Source organism: Oenanthe melanoleuca, chromosome 4, assembly GCF_029582105.1.
Source record: "Oenanthe melanoleuca isolate GR-GAL-2019-014 chromosome 4, OMel1.0, whole genome shotgun sequence".
Taxonomy (NCBI): Eukaryota; Metazoa; Chordata; class Aves; order Passeriformes; family Muscicapidae; genus Oenanthe; species Oenanthe melanoleuca.
Genome location: NC_079337.1, coordinates 51,749,362 through 51,772,951, shown reverse-complemented (window position 1 = coordinate 51,772,951; position 23,590 = coordinate 51,749,362). Strand labels below are relative to the sequence as shown.

General features: G+C 35.1%; 1 protein-coding gene across 2 annotated transcripts in view; it reads left to right on the top strand.

Moving 5' to 3' along the window:
* TBC1D19 (TBC1 domain family member 19) overlaps nucleotides 1–23,590 on the top strand; it is a 44,565-nt gene that overhangs the window by 13,792 nt on the left and 7,183 nt on the right. For both annotated transcript variants that reach the window (XM_056490405.1, XM_056490406.1), the window contains exons 5-15: nucleotides 950–1,024; nucleotides 1,981–2,044; nucleotides 2,975–3,021; nucleotides 4,570–4,680; nucleotides 5,490–5,562; nucleotides 6,029–6,067; nucleotides 8,429–8,541; nucleotides 13,896–13,970; nucleotides 14,438–14,500; nucleotides 20,696–20,780; nucleotides 23,012–23,056. In XM_056490405.1, coding sequence (XP_056346380.1) covers nucleotides 950–1,024; nucleotides 1,981–2,044; nucleotides 2,975–3,021; nucleotides 4,570–4,680; nucleotides 5,490–5,562; nucleotides 6,029–6,067; nucleotides 8,429–8,541; nucleotides 13,896–13,970; nucleotides 14,438–14,500; nucleotides 20,696–20,780; nucleotides 23,012–23,056 — 790 coding nt within the window. The remainder of the gene's footprint in view (nucleotides 1–949; nucleotides 1,025–1,980; nucleotides 2,045–2,974; nucleotides 3,022–4,569; nucleotides 4,681–5,489; nucleotides 5,563–6,028; nucleotides 6,068–8,428; nucleotides 8,542–13,895; nucleotides 13,971–14,437; nucleotides 14,501–20,695; nucleotides 20,781–23,011; nucleotides 23,057–23,590) is intronic.

Genomic DNA, 23,590 nt, shown 5'->3' with positions numbered 1-23,590 from the left:
GAAAAATTGAACATCTGCCCTTCCTTTCATTTGCTTCCTCCCTAATAAACTGCAGCCTCTTTTTGGACAGAACATTGAGGAGTGTAGTTAAACAGTACTAACTGCTGTAAAATTTGTGTTTAGAGCAAATTACAAGTAATAAATAGAACTAAATGAAATTAAGAGGAGTCTTTGCATTTATGTGATCGAGATCTGGCTTGTCATCCATTGAAAACTAAATTAAGTATAAAACCCACCAGTGGTCCTGTAATCACAGAAGCAAATACTAAGTCCATTGACAAGGAAGTCAATACTAATTGGCATTAACTTCAGAGGAGTTAGCCATGGAGTAGGCACTACTGAAGCCTAATGCAATTGTCAGAAGAATCTGGTTGCTTTTTAAGCTGTCCACTAGCCACTGAGGTTTCTCTGATTAGACAACTATTTACTGAGCATTGTGTTAGAACTATTTTTTTTAAGCATTACAGAATACCAGATTTCTAACTTTCCTTAATTTCTGACAACATCCAAGATACTTTTTGTGGAGAAAGACTGCCAGTCTCTTCAGGCCCCAAAGTGAAGAAGGTACTTGCTATGCACAGTTGATTGACCTCTTATAATTGTTTGAAAAATTTATTAAATGTTGATCTGTAAAGAAGCTTGATCATTAAGCATATATAAAAATCAATAATTGTGAAATCCATGCTTTTTAAAAGGTCTGAAGTATGAAAAAATTAAATTTTCTGGTTCTTTTTTGTGTGGTAAAGAATGAAATCTGTTTGATCTATTGTTTCCATGTAAAGAAGCATGTAAATATTCCCTTCATATGCTTGCAGATGTCAGTCAGTGGCTCTTGCTATCCTTTCATATCCTTTCATATATATCTCAAAAAAATGCGTGTTATTATACAGTAAATTCAATTTTCAGGAAAAGGAAATTCCTTATAATTTATCTTTTGTGTGTAATTTAGGGAAGCTGGGAGAAGCGAATTCTGAAAAGTCTGAACAGCATGTGCACAGAACTCAATATCCCACTAGCACAGAAGGTAATGTATTGTTAATTTTCTGTTTTCAAAATGACATTTTCTCTGAAATTAAGCCTCGTCTTGCACACTTGTAATGTAATCTTCATTTTAGACATGGTTCCAAATAATTTTAATGCAGATTAATTTTCAGAGATTATGACAATGAATGCATCAGCTCATCTTGGAGAAGATGAAGGCTTTAGGTAGATTTTCCTCTTTGCTGTTGCAGTAGTTATCCTCTTGAGGGAGCAGCATGTTGGAAAGCTAATTACAGTGTTCATTACTCTTAGAAGAGCACTTTGAGTGCAGACTCAGCTGTATAAGTTGTGCAGCCTGTGTGCGATACAGATGTGCTTTGTGTGCAGAGAAGGCCGTGATTGAACTGGTACATGAGGAGAGAGAGATACTGGTACATTGCTGATTCTGTTCGTCATTCATTCTGGTCTGATTTGGTTTGGTTTTGTTTAGGTTTTGGGGTTTTTTTTTTTGTTTTGTTTTGTTTTTAAATTAATATAGAGGCTTTCTTTTTAAAGATCATGGAATTAGGGAGTAATGTTAGAATGTTTTTTCAGTCTCCTGTTATACCTCTGTGGTAGGTGGCAGAACCTCTATGGTTCATCATGAGCTAAAGGATGTATTTAGTTTTCATGACTGCCAGTGACAGGAATTTGGTAGAATCCAACAGCTCTATGGTATGGGCAGTAAATATTCAGTAACACGAAATTGAGTACTAAATATCGTAAATTCATTACTAAATACCTGAAACTATTTAATGGGCATCTTTCCTTCCGGGAACTGGAACTTGGGCTTTCTCCATTGTATGTACCTTCAGGCTAGGGGTAATTTGTAAGCAAGTTTGTATTGCTATTTTTGTAAAACATTGCATTAATATATATTTGAAATGAATACATATTTCAAATAGCCGTGTTTTTATTAATTCTGTTAAAAAAAGAAGATATATTTTTTGTGCCTTTCAGAGGCCTGTAAATGAACAAAAAGAACTGCTTAATAAATGGAATGAAATGGGAACCGATGAGCCAGGTAAGCTCAAATAAATTTACATGCATTTAATTTTTATCCATAGGAAGGCAGCATGCGCATCTTACTTACCAGTCAAAGGTTAATCTAATCTCTTCAAGGCAAATTGATTTTGATCTTTCTTCCATTGATAATGTGTCATTATGCATCAATAAATACTTATTTCATTGTTATTTTGTTTCAAGTTGTACTAACATTGAATTATTACTGAGAGATTATTGTATAATACTACATATTCCAGTGCTTTAGAGATTTATTCAACTGGGACACAGCTCCTCTTATTGTAAACTCAGGCCAACAGAAAATGTTCAGAACTATGGATAATGTTTCCTTGACAAAAAATATAAATAACTCTTGCACAGAATAATCAGAGATATTGTACTTTGGGAGAGCAAGGCTAACTCTCATGCTAATTCATAGCCAAGTTCCTTAAAAAGAATTTTGCAGGGGTGCTGGTTTGTATCACACTACCACCTCTCTGATGCCAAACACTTTTCATGGATTTCTAAGTACTGCTCCCCAGTTTTCATTTGACAGCAGTACATGTAATTCAACAATCTTAGCTGTTAAAAAATATTCTGCTTTTGAAAATCATATCTTTCCTAAGAATTATTCAGTCTAAGTACTTACAAAGATTAAGTAAAAGCTTCTTGTGACTACTGTTTACTTCATAAAGTCATAGAATGGCTTGGTCTGCAAGGGAGCTTGAAGAACACCCTCATCTTTATTTATCTGGGGTTTACAAAAATACAGCAATTATCAGTAGCATAATCATGACAGAGTATGTGGTGGTCGTTGCCATGAAATTTGTGATGATGTTATTTTGGTCTTTGCTCTAATCTGGTGTTTAAATTGCTAGATTGTGTTATAGATATGGCACATGTTTTATTTATCTTTTGGTTTTAACATAGTGTCATTGAAATCTTACTTCAGATCTAAGTCTTTTCCGGCCTGTTTATGCGCCTAAAGATTTTCTTGAGGTAAGCCTCTATGAAACAATACTCAGCCATTGGCTTGTACCCATTATAGTCCTTTGTATGAAGTGGGAAAAATAATTGCTAAGTGTATTTAATGCTAGTTGCCTTTTGTTGCAAGTGAAATTTGGCATGGTTTTTTATGAATCCATGTTTGGTTTACAAAACAAAACACTATTGTGTCTTTTTTTTTTTTTTTTTTTAACTGCAGTTTCAAATTGAACCTGTGATAAACTTCTCTAAAGCATAGTCTGGGCCCAACATTTTTCCTCAGAAAGAGATTCTCAACTTATTTTTTAAACCATTTTACCTTATAAATTCCAATATGTTAAGCTCATCAATCACAATATGTGAAACTAATAGACTGTTTGATAGTAGATTGCAGATTTGTGTGCAGTTGAAATTGTAGGTCATCTAGGAAGGTTGTAAAAAAATCAAAAATGAAACAGGGTTGTGTGGAATTTCAAGGCTTTTGTGTGTAATCAAACTAAACCATTAAAAAATTGGTGACTGTGGACTCCTTAAAGTCTTAAATGTCAGTATTCATCATTTTCTATGACTCAAGCACAGAACATTGCAGTAAAACAGTACTTATTACATATTACTTCTTTTGTTCAGTTAAAATAATGTTGAAAATATTTTATTTATTTTGTTTTCCATCATTATACTAGCAGCCATGGTGTGTTTTTAATCTTGGATCATTAAATAAATCCATCTTTTTTTTTAGCTTGGCCCTATGATCACTCTCTTTTTCTTTTATACCGTTTTCCTTTCAGAGTTTGCTGTTTCTTTAAATTAACAAGTTTGAAAGTGAGATTACATGGTATTAGAATATTTACAAGAGTGAAAATTGTAGAGGTACAGTGTTATGAAATAATTTCATAAGAGCTGGAAATTCGTACTAGAAATCATGAATCATCATCGTCATATCAAAATCTATACCTTGGAATAACAGTATGAAAGAGACTGTAAATTCCTTTATAGATCACACTTACTTACCTTGACATGATTCCTTGTTTTTATATTATATTTACTCTAAGTTTTCAGTTCTGTAATTTCTTTTTCTTATATGATAGAAAATATTTTGATATATAATTTAGTAAGGATTTGATTTAGTAGCAAATTATGTAGCGCTTTTATTAGAAGCTCTGTAGGATTGCAGTGTAAGAAGATGGATAAAAATTCTTTCAGAGAAAGGTAATACTGAAGAATATCCTGGATACTGTAGCCATCAGAAATATATAAATTGGCATAGCTTAAATGAAGAAGTAAATTTTAGTCAAGACATTACTATGTAGCCAGCACTTACTTGCATATACTAAAAATTATTTCTGCTTTGTAATTGAGCTGACTTCTCAAAGTAGACTCTGTTGGCTTCCTTAAAGATTTCAATACTTTTTGATTTTGAAAATGTTGAGATGTAATTTGATAATTTGCATCTATATATATAAGTTGTGGGAAGCGATTTTATGCTTAATGTACTGTTTGTAATTCTGATGATGTTGAGAAGAGTTCTGAATGTAAGCAAGAAATGACAGAGCTACAATTTTTAAGGTACTGATGAATCTTCGAAATCCAAATTATGAAAATGGAGAGCAGCCTAGTTTCAAAAATCATCTGGGACTAATTCAGGTTCCCTTAAAAGTTAAAGATATTCCAGAATTGGTAAGTATTTTTTTTCTTATAAGAGGTTTCTGTAAGAGTTATTTTTTCTTGCTAATGAAAATTATTCTAATTACTTAAAAAGAATATCAGTATCATCATAAATTTCCCCTTTTGAAAGTGAAAATCAATCTAATTATGTAGTTAAAGTACAGTGCATGAAGAAATTATATTAAAAAAACATTTTTAATGAAAAAAACACCTTTTATTTTAATGAAAAAGAAAGTAAATTTTCTGCAAGTAGGTAAGTTTTCATTTTATGCCACACAGGTTTAATTTGTACCAAAAAAACACTTCTGTACATGCTGTTCACTTAACCATTTTTCTTCTGTATGAGAAACTTCAAATTTGTGGCACGTCTCAATTCTACAGATGCTGAACAAGATCCGTAGCCTGACAATGAGTTAGCTTGTAACTTTTTTCTCAATATAATTTTAAATTCCTTTATTGTCAGGTTGTAAATGAAAATAAATGTTTGAATAATAGTTATTATGTAGGAGAGTTTTTCTAAATGCTTCACTGATGAGGCTCTTGGAGATTTTATGCTAGTAAAATTTTCACCTGGGTTGGAAAAGAAATGGGAATTAGTGATCCTTAACCTGATCATTCATTCACCACTTCACTACATCCAGGTGTAGCTCATACTTGACATGCAAACTGGGGCTTATAATTAAAATTAGAGTGAGAATTGATGTGAGATTCTATTTCAAATATATGCATTTAGAATAACTTAATTTGGTTCAGAAGAAATCTCAAGTGATTTGGAGAATTAAGCATATTAATTACTTTGTTATGGTTCTGTTTCTTTTCAGAAAGAAGACTTTAGCGAACTAGGCTTAAATATAGGACAGCTAGGTATTGATGATTCAGCACAAGTGCCTCCTGGTAAGCTATTGCCATTCTCCAGTCATTCAATCAGAACACTAATGAGCAGAATTCTTCAAAATTATTAAAAAATGGTGTATTTTTCCCATTGTAAACCATAAATATTTTTTCTGTAACTATAACTGTAGTGATTTTTGTGGTAAAATACAGCTAGTAATAGAAAAAATTGCATATATGAAGAGTCAGATTGGGAGAATATTTAAAGTCATCACATTAAGGAGAGAAAATGAAAATCATGTAGTATAGTGCTGCTTTGATATTTGTGGTTTTAAAACACAAAATTAAACACAAAATTAACACAAAAAAGGTTTTGGAAAAGAACTTTGATGCAGGTTAACTTTTAGTGATGCTAGCAGTAAATAGCAACTGATTGTAATAATGTGTGGTAAAAATACAAAATACGTTATCAGTTGGAGTGTCTTTTTAATTTATTTTTTGCATGCTTTTCTGTGTCTTTATTTTATAGAGTTCTTTGAAAATGAACATGTACATGTTGGGCAGAAAGGTATGGATCTGTTTTTATCTGTAATAAACTGTGAGTAGTTAAGAATGCATTTAGTAAATTTTTATTTGCATGTACCTCATAGAATTTTAAAAACTTAAATTAGCACAATGCATTATCAGTAATCCCATTGTAATTTAGATAGACAATCACTAATACTGTTAAGCAAACATTTGCAGTCTACCAGTAGCTACCAGAAAAAAGCTCCACAGATTTTTCAATTAAAACAAAATAGGAAGCACATAGATATCTTTTTGGTGACAACTTAATTCTTCCACAACTGAATTTCAGTTTAAAATCAAAATTCTGTGGAGTCCCTTCTCTGCACACAGAGTTCTCATTACTGTAAGGGGATCTATCCTTTGTGTCAGAATACTCTTTTTAATAATCAGTTGCAATTGTGGAATAATGCAGTACTTAGCCACTATGGAATATTCACTTACTTGTCTCTCTATACTGCTTTTTCTGAAAAGTTCCAGGATTGTTTTTGTAGGTTAAGAAATAACCTACAAAAGGAAGTTAAAAGAAATAATAATTTAAGTTTGCTTATAGAAGAAACATACAAGGAATGGTTGAAATTCACCAATATTTACTCATAACTGTCTCTTCTGTTTCCTGCTGAATATTAGCATCCAAGGGAAAAATAGGCAGGATACTGTCCCAAAAGTACTCCATCCTAATTTTTTTGTTGCAGTAACAAAACAATGATCTTTTTTTCTTTCTTTTTTTCTTTCTTACTTCTTTTGTTTTCATTTTTCTGTCCCACACTGTCAATTTTCTAATCCAAGAGCCACTCATTAGGTACTGTCCACCTCTCTGTTCTTTTCCCATTCTTCCAAATAAACTATATTTTCTGGACTTCTTGAGCTATTCATTCAGCTCCACATTGTCATGTTCATTTTTGTCATCTCTTGTCTATACTGAGCATCTCTATTCTAGAGAATACCTCGACTTTTCCTATATTCAAAGATTAAAAATTTTGTAAATATGTAAGTTCCTTGACCATAAACTGAACTCCCTTCTCATTCACTGGGAATCTTGCTGCTTGCTCTAATAGGTGTTAGCTATGACTTTGTTTGCCACTGAGGTATTGATTTTGCTTTTCTATTAGATGTATTGCCAAGTCTGAGAATTTTATTTTGTTGTGTTTAGTAAAACCCATCTTGTATATACCAAAACTACTAGTTTTTCTGAAGTTCTATGGAGGAATGGGGTTTTTTGCCCTCTTCGTACAGGAGCAAAGGATCATAGAAATGTCTGTGTTAGAGCTCTGCAAGTTAAACAAAACTTGGCAAGCTGGTCTATTCAGTATTTAAGCAAAAAAGGAAGAAAAGAAAAATCAATTAGATAGGTATTTAATTCCAAACCTTGTCCTTCTGAGTCTTATCAGAGAGGGTATTGTGAATACTAAATTCAGTGAGATATAGAAAAGCAAGCTGTTTCATAGACACTTCAGGAAAATTAGAGGATATGGATTTGGAAGCTTCCGAGTAGCCATCAAACACCCTATGTAATGTTGAGATAACAACGCAGAAATGTCTCCCAACTCTCTCTCTCTCTCTGTGAAAGACATTTTGGGTATGAGGGTACAGTTAATCACACACTCTTGATGAGGAACACTTTTACCATATTATGATAGATAAAGATGTATGTCTTTCAAGTTTATAGATTTAAGTAGGTAATGAGATAATCTGTTTTATGGTATATACATACTGTATTCAGCATGAGGCCTTTGTGACAGAGTAGCCTAAAGCTTCACAACAGTGACCCAAATAAGCAAACCTGTCAGCAGTAGAGTATTTATTTTATGTCAATATGAAGGTAAACCAACATCTTTTAAGGTCTTTATCCTCTAGAGTAAATATACCAATAATGAGAAAAAAAGACAGTACACTCTGGAGTGGAAAATTCTGGCCCCACAGTTATCTGTGAAGATACTCATATAGCTAATATAAAAAGAAGGGAGGCACAAAAAAAGTAAGAATGAGTGGCATTCTCCTGTTTGAACTGAGATATCTCTCATAGTTAAACCAGGACTATTTTGTGGCTATAAATGGCTACTTGTTCTTCATGATGCCAGCTTAGCTGCAACTAGCCTTGATATAGTGATGTGTGCTATGGTGTGTGATATAGTCACAAAGTGCTATTTTATGACAGAATGTAGTACAGCCTTGCTGATTAATGCCAATTGCCTTGTTTCCCAGTGAATTACTTAAAAATTGCTTTGTAGAAACCAGATCTTTTCAGTGTTTTCCTATTAGCTAATGCTTACAGCAGAGTAAACCAATTTTTAAATTTAAAACTAAAGGTATTTGATAGAAGTCTTACACTACATCAACTCTTTACCTGCTTTGTTTCTTACAGTTTTAGCAGAGCAAGATAGTGCTGCAGCTCAGCAGTATGTTCGTCAGGGATGTCCAACAGCACTCCGAGCTGATCTGTGGGCCCTTATTCTTAACATTTCTAATCAGCCAGAGGTAAGTAGCAAAAAGAGAGTAAAATGTGAAGAGTAGGTGAGAACACAAAAGTGCAAGCACATATCTTCTAGTGATACTTTTTCCAAAATAGAAAATGCTCTACTGAGTTGTCACAGAAACTGATAAATGGTTTAAAAATGTCTGTGCTGTGGTGAAGTCTTTGCCACTCTTCCTAATTTTTAATAGATATGTGAGCAAAATACTGTAGAACAAATTATTCAATTTATCTGACTGTATCCTGAGATTTTCCTATAAGATGCTGACTTTTTTAGAGGGGGGCAAGAAAAAAGATATGAGGAGAAGACTGAACCTCTCATATCTATTATAAGTTTTATAAAAGATGTGTTCGATCTTTTTCCTGGTTATTTGACCCTGTCATCATATGCATTTACATAGCTTATAAGTTGCTTTATGTATTATAGCATATACTCTGCATATGTACAATCAAAAAGACTTGGAGGGGGGAGCTAGTAAGATGTGGGTTGTTTCCATGTTATACAGCAACAGTTTTTCATTTTAGCTTGTATTTGATGCAAGCCCTCAACAATTAAACTTTTTGCAGTATCTAAAGCCATGCCATAGTTACTATATTTAGTACACCTTGAAAAGTTAAATCCCTGTTTAAGGTCTTTGCATAATTGGGGAAACTTTGATGTGAGGCTTTTATATGTACATAATAATTTATATGTACATAATAATTTACCTTGATTTTTTTTTTAATTACCTTGATAATTTTTTACACACTTAGCAAATTATACTTGTCAGCTATAGATGAAAAAGAAAAAGGAACTATGTACACATACATTATTCTAAGAGTGAGTGGAGTAGAAATTTTTCTTTAGGAGGCATTGTGCTGGATCCAGAACCTTGAGATTGAGCTGAGTAGATTGTGTGCAGTGAATTAGTGGTGGGACAATACTTTGTGATGATGCTTAAAGAACTCTAGAAAGATGAGGGGAAGTGGTTAGAAAATGGTACTGATAACACTGAGACAAAGTGGTAAGAGCAAATAAAATGATGCAGACTGGGAAATTAGTCTACTGCTTTGTGATTGTTGAAATAAAGGATTGAAAAACAGTGAAATACAAAATGCGCCCTCAGTCCCCATGAAAACCAGAAATTATCAAGGTGGGACAAGATACACTAAGGTGGAGAAAGTAATTTAAGCTGTGAGGTAAGTGTAAATCTTTCTCTGTCATGCAAAACTGAAACTGTTCTTCTAATGTAACAGCTGTCATAATCTTCTGTCTTCTTCTCCAAGACTATTTTTGCATAGCATTTTTTATCCTGGATTCTAAGTTAAAATTGTTTTATGGACTTTGTGTACATGCATTTAAAAGGTCCATTTTCTGAGTGAGACTTAGCAGATTGCCCATGGATCAGGTAGAATAGTATGTGGGTTACCACAACTATGTTATAAGCTGAGTAGCCATGGTTCAGTTTAAGCATTGTATTTACTAATGTTTTTTGCACAGAAGTAAGCTGTGACTACTGCCTGAATTTTAACACACCCTGAGATGTTCTTGCATAGACTGAATACATGGCTTTATTTTTTGTAAAGAATAGCAAAGCAGTTTCCATATAAATGTAGCTGTTTTATGATCTGCTGAATTTCATATAGACCTTATGGATTTATCTAGAACTTTTTTTCTCTACCTCTTGTGATTTGTTTCTTGGCTGGAGTTGAGTTGTCTGCTTGCAGACACTCCTTGCTGTTATATTTCTGATTTGCAATTTAGGCTTTATAACATTTATAGCTGTATGAATCTCTAAATCACATGAACTGTGAATTTCCTTTCTTTAATGTGAGGCACTATGAGGGTTTGATATGGGCAGCATTGTGTGTGCTAGCATCCAATATTGTTGTTTGGAAAATTTTATTCGATAAAGCTCAGCCTCTGTATAAAGCTAATATACAGCCAAGCAAGGGATGATACTAACAATCTAGCATTGTAATCATAAAAATGATAAACTGTGAACCCAGTATGCAGGATTACTTAGAAATGTATGAACACATTACCTGACAATGAATCGTTTCTCAGTTCTCATTTGTAATGGTGCACTTTAGAGGAACTGTGTTAAAAGAGCCCTTTTAAGGTTGCAAAGAGAAACATTTGAAGGTGAGCAGTGTCACAGTTAATATTGTCTGTGTAAACAGTCCAATTTGCTGTATATATATTTTAATCATGTGGTCTTGAATCGCAGAATCACAGTTATTTCCTGTGGGATGTCTGTCTCATTGCACAAAATGGATGGCGCACACTTACTGAGAATTTTTTCCTTCTGTTCATAGTGTTACACAATTGTTTATTCCCTGCATGCTACTGAAACAGTGCTTAGGAAAGAAATTTGTTCATTATCTGATAGGCTTTTTCTTCCCCTCTAATTTCTTTGAGTTAAGAAAAATCTTAATTCAGCATACAAAAATCAGTAATGCTTTTCTTTGCTCTGTGTTTTACTGAATGTAGTTTCCAAGGTTTAAAAACATAATGAGTAGATGAGGTGGTAAGTTCATAATGGGGCATTATATATATCTGCTTTATCAGAAGGGTTTTTTAGATTAGAATCAGTAGTCAAAGGTTCCCATTCAAACAGCGGAAAACCCAGTTACAGTAGCAGGCTGTCATCATCTTTGGCTAGAGAAGGATGTGCTTTACAAGTAGATTTCACAGATCTCTGGTAAAAGGAGAATAAGCTTTGGACTCTCTTCAGGTATTTACCAGGAGGGTTTTCCTTTAACTCATTTGTCTGTTTTCTGGTTATGTAATCTGATTAGGTTTTTGCTTTGTCCTTATTAGATTTGAGAGGCAAATGCAGGAGGCAAATGCAATAGTGCAATCACATAGCAAGGGTAACTGAAAATGGGTCATGACCTGCCAACAGTTCATCAGTGAAAGTGTGATTTCAAGTGGACTGACTGTGCTAGAACAGAGGCTGCTGAGTAATCCAAACCTTTATTTCAGAGAAGGTGAATATCCAGATTCTGCTTAAAGTAGCTTTGCTGGATTCTGCTGAAAGATATTCCTGTCTTGCCCATGAGCTCCTTTCAGAGCTCCTTATGCTCTCAAGTGGATGAATGTTTTGGGTGAAATTTTGGGATGTGACTATGTAAGGTCACGAAGGTTGGTCACTGCAATTCTGAAGTGTACTTTATTTCAGTTTGGAAAGATGAGTATATTTGGAGGTGTGGTATAAAAGTATATAATTTTCAGAAAAGCTGCAAACTATATAAAAATGTAACATATTTTTAAAAGGGAAAAGGGTTGCAGATCAATGTTACATGAAGATCTGGCAGACAAGAAATGTTGAATCAGATGAAATCAGATTTTTGAATCAGATTTTTGTTTTATAACTGAAAACATTTTTAATAATGTAAGGATGTAACACATTTTTGGACACTCCTGAAATTTGCCAGTAGTGGAATGTCTCATCTGGAGAAAGAAATGCAGCCAATAAATAGTAAAAGAAGAACTTGAATCTTTCTTAAAGGCTGAGTGAGGTTCTTAAAATATTCCTCTCAAAGTGAGAGACTGTTCACCAGAGTCTTGTATCTTGAGAGTAAATCCTGTTTATGATTCAGATCTAAGGAATAAATCTATAAATACAGCATCAGTCACAAGCCTCTTGTCTTACTACAAGACATGGGCAAGATCTCTTATAACCAAGTTGTGGCTGAAAATCTGGCATGATTCCAAAGCCCAGCTTCATTTTACATCATAGCAATCACAATTTAAGAGAGAAGGAATTGCAAGTTATGAGTTAAAAGCTTTATTCCTAGAATGGTTATAATTGTCTTAGCTTTGCAAGTATTTTTTTAATAATTGCTGATTTGTTTCCTAAACTTTTTTTTTGCATGAGTTCTATTCCTAGGGAACAGCTTGTCCTTCTGTCTTCTTAGAATCATAGAATGGTTTGCCTTGGAAAGGACCTTAAAGAATATCTTGTTCCAACCCCCTGACCATGGGTTTTGGTTTTGGTTTGTGGTTTCTTTGCTTTTGGTTAATATTAGCTTCTTTTTAATATTAGCTTTTAATATAGACAGTCTTTGGAGATGGCAAAAAAGAAATGTTACTCATTTGACAGTGTTATACTTGATTAGACTACAGTATTGATGCTTTAAAATGATGACTTGAGTATTTGAGTAGTTCTTTGTTGCTTTGAAGAACAGAATGCTATGTTCATACAGCAGATACTTTGCATTTAGTAAATATTTATGTCTGATCCTTCCTAAAGAAATAGTATAATATTTATACCTCCCCTTTTTTATTTCTCAAAAGGAAAATTTAAGTATTTTCCATGTGGGAAGCATCAATACTTAGCAAATTCAGCTTTTGTCCTCATTTCAACTTAGCAGTTTAGTAATATGTTAATTCTAGTAATTTCTAAGTGTGTGCTATTTACCGTTCTCTCTCTCTCAAGATTTTATCTTACTTCCCACTTGTTCTTCAAATCCTTACTCTGGACTTGTATATATCAAAGAAATTAGCAGTAAATCTGTGAAGTTTGGAATATACAAATATTTGTGTGGTGTCCATATAGATGCCTCAAAATCAAAACAGATTTGTGAAGTGGGAAGGATCTTTGGGTTGGCTTTCTTAATTTATCAATTAGTTCAAATCAATCAGAAATTGTTATTCAGTTGTAGATGTAATGGCAGAGACATATTTAGGGATTTTGGAGTTACAGGATGCGATATTTAATTCTATTTTTCTTTTGCAAGCTCTTTCTAAGAAGGAAGGGATAGAATAAGTAAAAGCAGAGAAGTTTGTTCTGATTCTTCCCCATTGTTTCACCTGCATGTATAGTCTGTGGACATTCAGGAAATAATTGGAGTTTAAAAACAGGTCCTAGTGTTTTCTACTCTTCAACAGTTTATATATATATATCTATCATTTCATCTTTGCAAAGATTTAAACTGTTCACAGGTTCATACTAGTTTAATGTCAAATATTTGTAACGACTCACTAATGCTTAAAGATAAGACAGAACCTATTGGTGGAGAGGTGCATGAAAACAGAGGGTTACAAAGAAATAAAACATAAGGATTTTGAGCATTGAAAAGATTTTAGGTGTAGAGAGAGCCAAAGGTTGGAAGATATGGGTGTTTGGTTTGAACTAGTCCCTTCATTTTCATTTTATTACTTCTCTGAAGGTGAAGTCATTTTATAATGTTTCAAATCTCAATTCTTAGGGCTTAAACTAGAACAAACCATGATAGATGCTTCATAAATATGCAGTGTTTTTATCAGTTGAATATGGGCTTTTTTTTTCTATTGCTGAAAATTAATTTCTTTACTTTAAATATAAATTCAGGTCATGCCTCAGACAGATGATGGTAATATTCTTAATTTTAGGACATCTTGTACTATGAACAGCTTAAGTCAAATGTGATTCAACATGACCTTTTAGTGGACAGCCTGATTTACAAAGTAAGTAATTCACTAAACAGTGAGTGATTTATGTGCTCATCACACTGGTATCTTCTTGTTTTTTTTTAACAAAGAAAATACTAGATGGTTTGGTTTTGAGGAGTGTAAAAATAATTAGTGTATACTTGCTGTTGTGAACTTATTCCTTGTGCTGTGTTGTCTCTCATGTAAGGCATTTGAATTGAACTGTAAAGTCATAAAGGAATGGTATCTTCATTTGAAGGAGTAACTGCATTTGTGAGAAAGAACCAACAGAGTATGACTGCTTCCATTTCAAGTTTCAACTCTGAATACTTAATCATCAAATTAATATAGCATTTTTAAATTTTAAAATGTGGAGTCTAACCTTAACTATAGTTCTTTGAATGAAAGTGAAACAGTGTCTTCTATCACCATGTTAAGTTCAGCCTCCATGGGAGTCTGAAGAGAGGTCTTTTGGCTTCAAACTCTTGTATTTTTCATTACAGGATGTAAAGCTTACAGCAAGCAACGATGACTACTATTTTGTATTTGAGGATTATTTATATCAGGTATGTAACTATTTTTTGGTTAGGAAACCTAGAAGGTGTACTTCTATGGGATTGTATCATCTTTGTAGAGGGAACTGCAGAGTACAGTGGGACAGATACATCTGTTTGCTGCATATGTTTGCTGCATATACTTTCCCTTCTGAATAGCAAACTTGGACACTTAAATAGATTAAGCAGGGCAAGCTTCTAAAACTCCTTCACAATGTCTTTCCAGTGCACTAAACTGGAAAATACGAAGTCAGCCATATTTTTTCCCCTTTCCAGTTTGCAGTAAACCCCACAGCTGGAGCATTGCACTGGATGGCTACAAGCTCTTTAGAAGAGACAGAAAAGGGAGAAGAGGTGGAGGAGTGGCACTTTATGTTAGGGAGGTTTTGATGCCATGGATATTGAAACTAATGACAATGAGGTTGAATGCTTATGGTTAAGAATTAAGGGGACAGCCAACAAGGCTGACATGCTACTGGGAGTCTGTTGTCATCCACCCAACCAGGAAGAAAAAGTGGAAAACTTATTCTATAAGCAGCTGGAGAATGTTTCAGTATCACCAGTCCTTGTTCTTGTAGGTGACATCTGCTGGGAACTTAATACAGCAGAAAAGAGACAGTCCAGGAAATTCTTAGAGTATGTGGAGGAAAACTTTTTGCTGCAGCTGGTGAGGGAGCCCACCAGGGGAGGGACTATGTTAGTTCTGTTCTGCAAATAGAGATGGGCTGGTGGGAGATGTGGTTGGAGGCCACTTGGGGCACAGTGATCATGAAATTTTATTTGGTGAAATCAGGAGGAACATCAGTAAGATTCTTACATTGGACTTCCAGAGGGCAGACTCAGTACTTATTCAGAGAGTTCCTTGGGAAGCAGTCCTTAAAGGAGTCTGGGGAAGATGGGCATGCTTCAAAACAGAGATCTTGAGGGCACGGGAACAGACTGTTCCTGTGTTCCAGAGATGAATCGATGAGGCAAATGTCCAGCCTGAATGGGCAATGGGGTTTTGAAGGAATTTAGGAATAAAAAGAGAATGTATCATCTTTGGAAGGAGGGTCAGGTCTCTCAGGAAGTATTTAAGTGGGTTGCTAGGGCATGTAGGAAGAAATTAGAGGACAAAGCTCAGTTTGAACTTAATTTGGCAGCTTTTGTAAAGGATAATAAAAATGTTTTTTCAAATATATTAATGGCAAAAGGAAGGGTAAGACCAAACTTTATTCTCTGCTGAATCCAGGAAGGAACTTAATAACTGCAGATGAGAAGGCAGAAGTGCTTAACACCTTTGCCTCAGTCTTTAGTGGGAAGATGGTTTGTCCTCAGGACAACTGTCCTCCTGGATTCGCAGATGGTGTCAGGGAGCAGAATGGTCCCTCTGTTATCCAGGAGGAGCCAGGCAGAGAACTGCTGAGTGCCTTGGATGTTCATAAATCTATGAGACCAGATGGGATCCATCCCAGGGTGATCAGGGAGCTGGCAGATGAGCTTGCAAAGCCTCTCTCCATCATTTACCAGCAGTCCTGGAACACTGGGGAGGTTCCAGATGACTGGAAGCTGGCCAATGGGACTCCCATTCACTAAAAGGGTGGGAAGGGGTTGCCTGGTAATTATAGGCCAGTCAGCCTGACCTCAGTATCTGGTAAGGTTATGGAACAGTTTATACTGAGTGCCATCACACAGCACTTATAGGATGGCCAGGGTATCAGACCCAGTCAGCAGGGGTTTAGGGGGGGTAGGTCATGTTTGACCAACCTGATCTCCTTTTACAACCAGGTGACCCACCTGGTGGGTGCAGGAAAGGCTGTGGATATTGTGTACCTGGATTTCAGCAATGCCTTGACACTGTCTCCCACAGCACACTCCTGGAAAAGCTGCAGCCCATGGCCTGGGCAGGAGCACTCCTTGCTGGGTTAAGAACTGGCTGGATGGCCGGGCCCAGAGAGTGGTGAATGGTGCTGCATCCAGCTGGGATCAGTCAGGGTGGGGTCCCTCAGGGGTCTGTGCTGGAGCCAGTCCTGTTCAATGTTTTTATTAATGACATGGATGAGGATATTGAGTCTTTCATTAGTAATTTTGCAGATGACACTGAGCTGGGAGCATGTGTCAAATCTGTTGGAAGGCAGGAGGGCTCTGCAGAGAGACCTGGAATGGTTGGATGGATGGGCAGAGTCCAATAAGATGACATTTAATAAGTCCAAGTGTTGAGTCCTGCATTTTGGCCACAATAAACTCCTGCGATGTTACAGGCTGGGGACAGTGTGGCTGGAGAGTGCCCAGGCAGAAAGGGACCTGGGGTACTGGTCCACAGCCCACTGAACATGAGCCAGCAGTGTGTCCTGGTGGCCAAGAAGGCCAGTGGCCCCTGGCCTGTGTCAGTGTGGCCAGCAGGAGCAGGGAGGTCATTCTGCCCCTGTACTCAGCACTGGTGAGGCCACACCTCAAGTGCTGTGTCCAGTTTTGTCCCCTCAGTTTAGGAAGGACCTGGAGACACTTGAGCACTTCCAGAGGAGGCAGCAAGGCTGGTGAGGAGCTTTGAACACAAACCCTGTGAGGAATGACTGAGGGAGCTGGGATTTAGCCTGGAGAAGAGGAGACTCAGGGGTGACTATCTCTTTACAACTCCCTGAAAGGTGGCTGTAGTTGGATGGGGGTTGGTCTCTTTCTCCAGGCAGCAACCGACAGAACCAGAGGACACAGTTTTAAGCTGAAACAAAGGAAATATAGGTTGGATATTAGGAGAAAGTTTTTTATGGAAAGAGTGATAAAGTACTGGAATTGTCTGCCCAGGGAGGTGGTGGAGTCACCAGCCCTGGATGTATTTCAAAAAAGGATTGCATGTGGCACTTAGGTGCTATGGTTTAGTTAGATGTTAGGGTATGGGTTGGACTTGATGATGTTGGAGGTCTCTTCCAACCTGCTGATTCTGTGATTCTGTGAAATTTGCAAACTGTCTGAATAATGTCAACTCAAACGTTGATATTTGCTCACTAAAATATTCATTTACTAAAATATTTTACAAGAATTTTCTTCGATTTAATGGTCAAAGATGATCTTTATTGTCGTAACATTGTGTCTTCTTCTTGGGATGTGAAAATCTGATTCCTATTTCTTTTTAATTTGCTATGTAGACTACCATGTCATTAATTAGTCATTAACTAACACTTGCAGTGGACACAGGCTTATAAACTATGAAGAAGTATGAACTAATATATGATATAATCTTTTGTTTTAAGACCATCAGAAATATATTTTGTTCATCATTCTCAATTATAACCCAGTGGAATGTTTTCCATTTTTTTCATATCTCTATAGCTACAGAATGAAAATCATAAAAAAAGACTAAACTCTCTTTAATAGTTTGAAGGAGACTCACCAAAGATCTTTGAAAAATTATGTGGCTAGTTTTATTGCAAGGCTTTGAAGCAGAGAATATCTCAAACTTCTAATTATTTGTTGCTCTAGTTGTGATTTCTGTTTTGTGGTATTCTTTAGACTCTGCTCTAGAAAAAGGTTATCCATTTTCCTTGGTAATTTCCTCTTCCAACCTAATTTGCACATGCTTTACTGCCAAATTATTTTGTTCTATAGCCCCTGGAAAGATTTTGTAATATGAGTCACTGTGATATAGGACATTATTTATTGATTTAATATGATAAATGGAATTAAATATTGGCTAAATAAGATAGACAACGAAAATGTTAGTTTAAACCAGATACATTATTTCTGGATTTGCCCTGGGTTTATGGCATTTTTACATGACTGGTTACTGCCTCTTAAGTTTTCCAGGTCATTGAGCAGAGGATATTTTGATGCATTATTGGTACCTCTTTAGTAGCATTCAGTTGTTCTCAGGAAAAATGCTGTGGAATGATGTAATTTATTTCCTTCAATTTCTTTGCTTTCTTTTACCCAAAGTTTACTTATTTTTATTACTTCTTCATAAATATTGAAATAAAATGCAGGTACTTTTAATAAAGTAATTTCTTTTTGATAAAAGCTTTAGCTTTGGGGTTTTTTTTCTTGCCCTCAGTGATTTGAATTCAGTGGTTTTCTTTTCAGTTGGATTATAAATATTCAATAATTTGGTCAATATTTCTGTACCTGAAAAGGGGTTTGTGCCATTGTTTTCTTTAGCACTATGATTTTGTCAATAAGGAAAATAACACATGGATTGGTAAATTCGTAAATTCTTTATTTTGGGCCAGAAAGTCAATTTGAATACTTTAGTCTTACATCCTGCAGAATGAATACGTGCAAAGAACTTTGCCTAGAGTTTTTTGGGTGTAGTTATAACTTGGGTTTGAGCTAGAGTCTATCACTTAGAAAGATGCAGAGTCTTCATTTAAAGACTTCCAGATACTGGTACTGGACACTGTATTCCTAAAAAAAGAGGGCCTCAAATGAAGGTTACATTCTTTCCCCTATGAGAGAACATAGTTTATGTCCTGTTCAGATTAGTTTCTCTTTCGTTCACCTCAGTTAACATACACATAGAATTACATTTGCCTGTGTATTGTTATTGTCAGTGATATTTTGGCAGCTATGAACATGATTGTGTATTGCACAAAAATAATATTTAGCTTAAACTGTTTGAGATAAAGTATTATTCGTTTTTGAAAGATGTTTGTATTTGAGAAATAGTTTTGAAGTTCAAAAAAGAAAAGTATCAAAATATGAACTGCTTTCGATTAAAAAAATATTAAAGCCATGAGATTCAGATGTGTCATTTTGCGTGTCTCCTTTTGGTAAATGCTGATATATGGAAGATGTTTGCACCAATGAGTGGGAAGGAAAAATCCATTAATTTTTATTCACAATGAATTATGTAGTGAAATATTTCCTTCTTTTACACCTTAACTATAGTTAAAATAAACTCTTAAATCTTCAAGAGCAGAGTGTCCTGAGTTCAGCTAGGGTAGAGTTAATTTCTTCTCAGTAGCTGCTACAGTGCTGTGTTTTGGATTGGGAATGAGGATGGTGTTGATAACACATTGATATTTTGGGGTATTGCTAAGTTGTGTTTATCCTAAGTTAAGGACTTTTTCCTTGTCTCATGCTCTGCCAGTGAGGAGGTACACAAAAGAAACAGCTAGAGAGCATAGCAGGACTGATTACACACCACACCACAGAACATCATGCCCAGTAGATAAACCAGAAGTTACCTGGAATCAAGTGGCCAATCTAGTTTTGAGAAGGGTCTGATATTAGTGTTTTATTATCATTATCATTTGCAATTATTCACTTAGTAAACTGTTCTTATCTCAGTCTACAAGTTTTAGTTTGATTCTTCTCTCCATTCCACCGGTGTTGAGAGGGAGAGGGTGGGGGTTGAGCGAGAGTCTGAGTGATGCTTAGTTTCCAGCTGGGTTTACACACCAAGAGAGGGATTCAGGTGAACACAAGTCAGCTGTGAGTTGAAGCCTGCTTTATGTCTGCCCTCTTGTGTATGTTCTTCATAGTACAGCTTTTCAGTGCGTGGAAACATGAACTTTTTACGGTACAATACTAATCACCACATTTTTTACAGCTCTTGATAGAATGAGATTCTTTTTTTTTTCCTATTAATTCTTTTATTGCTTAATTTTATACTCAGTTGGTGTGAATAGTTTTTTTCATTTATGTGAGCAATAAACCCCAAATATACTTTAGAGTATACAATGTGCATTTCTGATCTTTACAATAAAAGGTGAACATTATAATATGTTGTTTGACAGAGCTGAATTTTATGCAAACATTTTGTAAAGATCCCTGTAATGAAAGCAAATGTAAGTTTTTCCAGAACTGCACACATCTGTGTAAATGTTTCGTTTGCTTATTCACTTACTAGGACATCCCCAGGTCATAGTAACTGAGTAGAAAAACAGTCTAAAAGATGTAAAAGCAGCCAGGTACATAGAGTCACTAATGTTGTGACAGAAGGGGATAAACACCTGCCAAAAGGGAAGGAGGAGGGTTGAAGAATGTGGATATAAAACTGATAACAAATAAGGGTGAATGTAAAATTATAGCAAGTTCAAAGTGAGCCTGGAAATCTGAAAAATAAACTATATAAATAAAATAAATAAACTAAAATAAACTAAACTAAGGTGGTGAAGAGCTTTCAACCTTATTGGCTCTCTTAAATAGCATCTAATAAGTGTTAATTAAGACAGGTCCCTAAATTTGTTTGACATTGCTTTGATCCAGTTTGTCAGCTGACTTTCTTTCCTGCAGGTGTTACTGTGTTTTTCCCGAGATACGTCTGTACTGGAGCACTTTGCTTACAGTAGTGCCACCCCGCCCAAATCATACATACAAGGTAGGAGGTAAAAAGAGTTGTTTTTGAAAAGATCATGTAGATTTTTGTTGCCTGATGCACTAATACAGTATGTGAATTTGCTTTGTGTTCATAACACCTAGTAGACTACTATAAATAATGTTAATAAAAATGTATCCAGCTGACTTCTGCACAGATTCTATCATGACAGTTTAGAAGCTGATCACAGATTGTAATGTTGTTCCTTTACTCCAGCTTTCTGTGTATAATTCTGCAGTGTTTTACCAGAAGAAATGAAACACAACTATGACAATATGGTAAAATCATGACAGTCTGTCTTCGTCACAGCTAGACATTTAAGCAGACAATATTGTCTTCTACAACCCCAATAAATCTAGCAACTGGAAGTTGTTCTAGACTGTTTTCTTTGCAAAGCAGTGAGTTTTGCAAATATTTGTAGACAGGAGCAGAACATGGTGCTAAAACATCGTGGGCTCAAAAGCGTGGGAGAGTAGAGCTTTACCAAGTATACTGAGCACTGATTTTTTTTTTTAAAGCATGGCATCTTCCAGAGTATTAGCTTATTTTTGGATGTTCTTTGACTTGAGGTTTCTTTATTTTTCCTAAGATTTCTTGATTCAGTCCACTTGCCTTCTCTGATTCTCATTCTTCTGGATGTTTCCATGCATCTTAGAATTTCACCTACCTTGATTTTACCTAGAGGTTCCTAATTTTGCCTTCTTTCTTGAGTCATTCAGTAATCCAATCACTTTTTTTTTCCTGTGTACCATCATCTTCTACATTCTTTTTTATTTCCCTGGTCCTGGTGCCTGTGTATTTAGCCAAATATGATCCCTCAGTATTTTTTTGCGCAGGACCTCTGCTGACAGTTTTTGGTTTGCTTCTTCTTGTGTTGCTATAAGTTTGTTTTCTAATTTTTTAATTCCTTTTTTATTGCTTTTTTTCCTATCTTCCACTGAATTATGGATTTTTCTTTACGTACTGCTTGAAATAAGCAAAGGACTCACCTGAGAGCGGAACAGCAGTGGGATCCCAGGTTTCACTTCCAACACAGAGCAATGGCAGCCCAGAAACACAGCTATGGAGAACATCCTGCATATTCCTAGAAAAATCTGGGGAATGATGTTGCTGATACCTAAATTTGTGCGGTGTAAATCCAAAAGGCTTGTACGTCCTATTTTTAGTCGATTTTCCAAGAGATATACTTTATGCTAAAAATACTCATCCTCCCAGATTATAATTCCTGACTGCACAACAAGCAAACTATTGAAAAGAAAAGGAGAAAATAATTTTTAGTTTAATGAAACAACTCATTTGTATAATTGGAAAATACTGGATTTTGTTTTCATGGGGTAGTAGGCAGAAGTTTTGCAGGTTAATTTTTATTTTGTTTTAGTCAGTTCATGCTATAGGAAAATATCAAGGTTCAGATTCCATTGAACCCGACAAAAGTGCTATGTGCTAAATTCTGTTGTGAAGAGTAAATAGAGTACACAGGATATTATATAAATTTTCATGTAATTAATTAAATTTTTAGTTGAATGTTCTCATTTTAGAACTAAAATAATTGCAAGTTTTAATTAGTTGTAATTATGTTTAATAACACCTCTATATTTCTAAATAAATGTTTATATTTTAGTAATGGATTTTGGATTATTAATTTCTGTAGTTAAAATACAGTTTAATAATATAATGTGTTCATTTTGCAGGGAAGATAAAAAATTATATCATCAGAGGTTTTCTTGACTTAAGTCTTTTGTGTCCAGCAGATTACTCAACTATTTGTTATATCAGAATATCCATGTTTCTCTGTTGCAGACCTAATGAAGCCTTGAATATTTTTTATCTGTGGTTGTATCTATTTAAAAGCCTTTCCTGTCCCTAGGTCAGTCTGCCCTTATTCCCTCCTAGAGCTTCACTGTCTTCAAAGTCTTCAGCAAACACCTTTAGAGCTTCTAGGACATACACAAATAGAATCTCAATGGAACAGCATTGCTGAAATTTTCCTCCTCTTTTTTTTTTGTTTGTCATTGTTCTTTATTGGTGCTGCATTTCAGTTTTATATCTGACATTGTACCTGTCCCATTACATTGCTTGCCACGTTTTAGACAATGTCAGATGGTCAATAATGTAATTCATTATGATTTTTGTAATTGTAACTTAAAATCTGGTTTATTTTAATTGAAATTATTTAAATCTTTGTGCCTTTTTACAGCTTAATGACATTTTATTTGTGTTTTGATTGTTCACAGGAAAACTTGGAATGGAAGAATATGCTGTTTTCTATCCTCCAAATGGTATGAATTATGCTATGGCCTCCTCTAGTGGTAGTTTGGAAAGATTTTTTTTTCTCAAGTACATGATTTTTTCTTTTCCTATTACAAGTTATATTTTGCTGTTACTCTGTGAAATTCATTTATTTAAAGGAGTAAACTGGATGGAAGTTACTCCAAACCCACATTCAGCCTAGTGTTAGTGATCACAAACAGAGATGGTCTATGCGTGTGGGAAAGAGAAGGAAAACAACTTGTGATGCAGAAGCTTGTATTCGGTCCTCAGCACTTAGAGGATTTGAATGATAAATGCTGAAACTGGCTGACCTCCCAGTTTTTAAGTACTTAGCAAACCACACCCTAAAGTCTTCTCCTTTCAATATGTGTGTTGACACAGATCTATGTAATTTTAATATCATTGCTGTTGTTATAACTATAGTTATTAAATTGGTTTTTTCAGCTCTTACCTTGACCATTTCAATCCCTTATTGAAATAATTTCAAGGATTCAAGGGAATACTTTCCCTCCATTTGAGTTTCAAGTTCAAGGTCTTTCTTG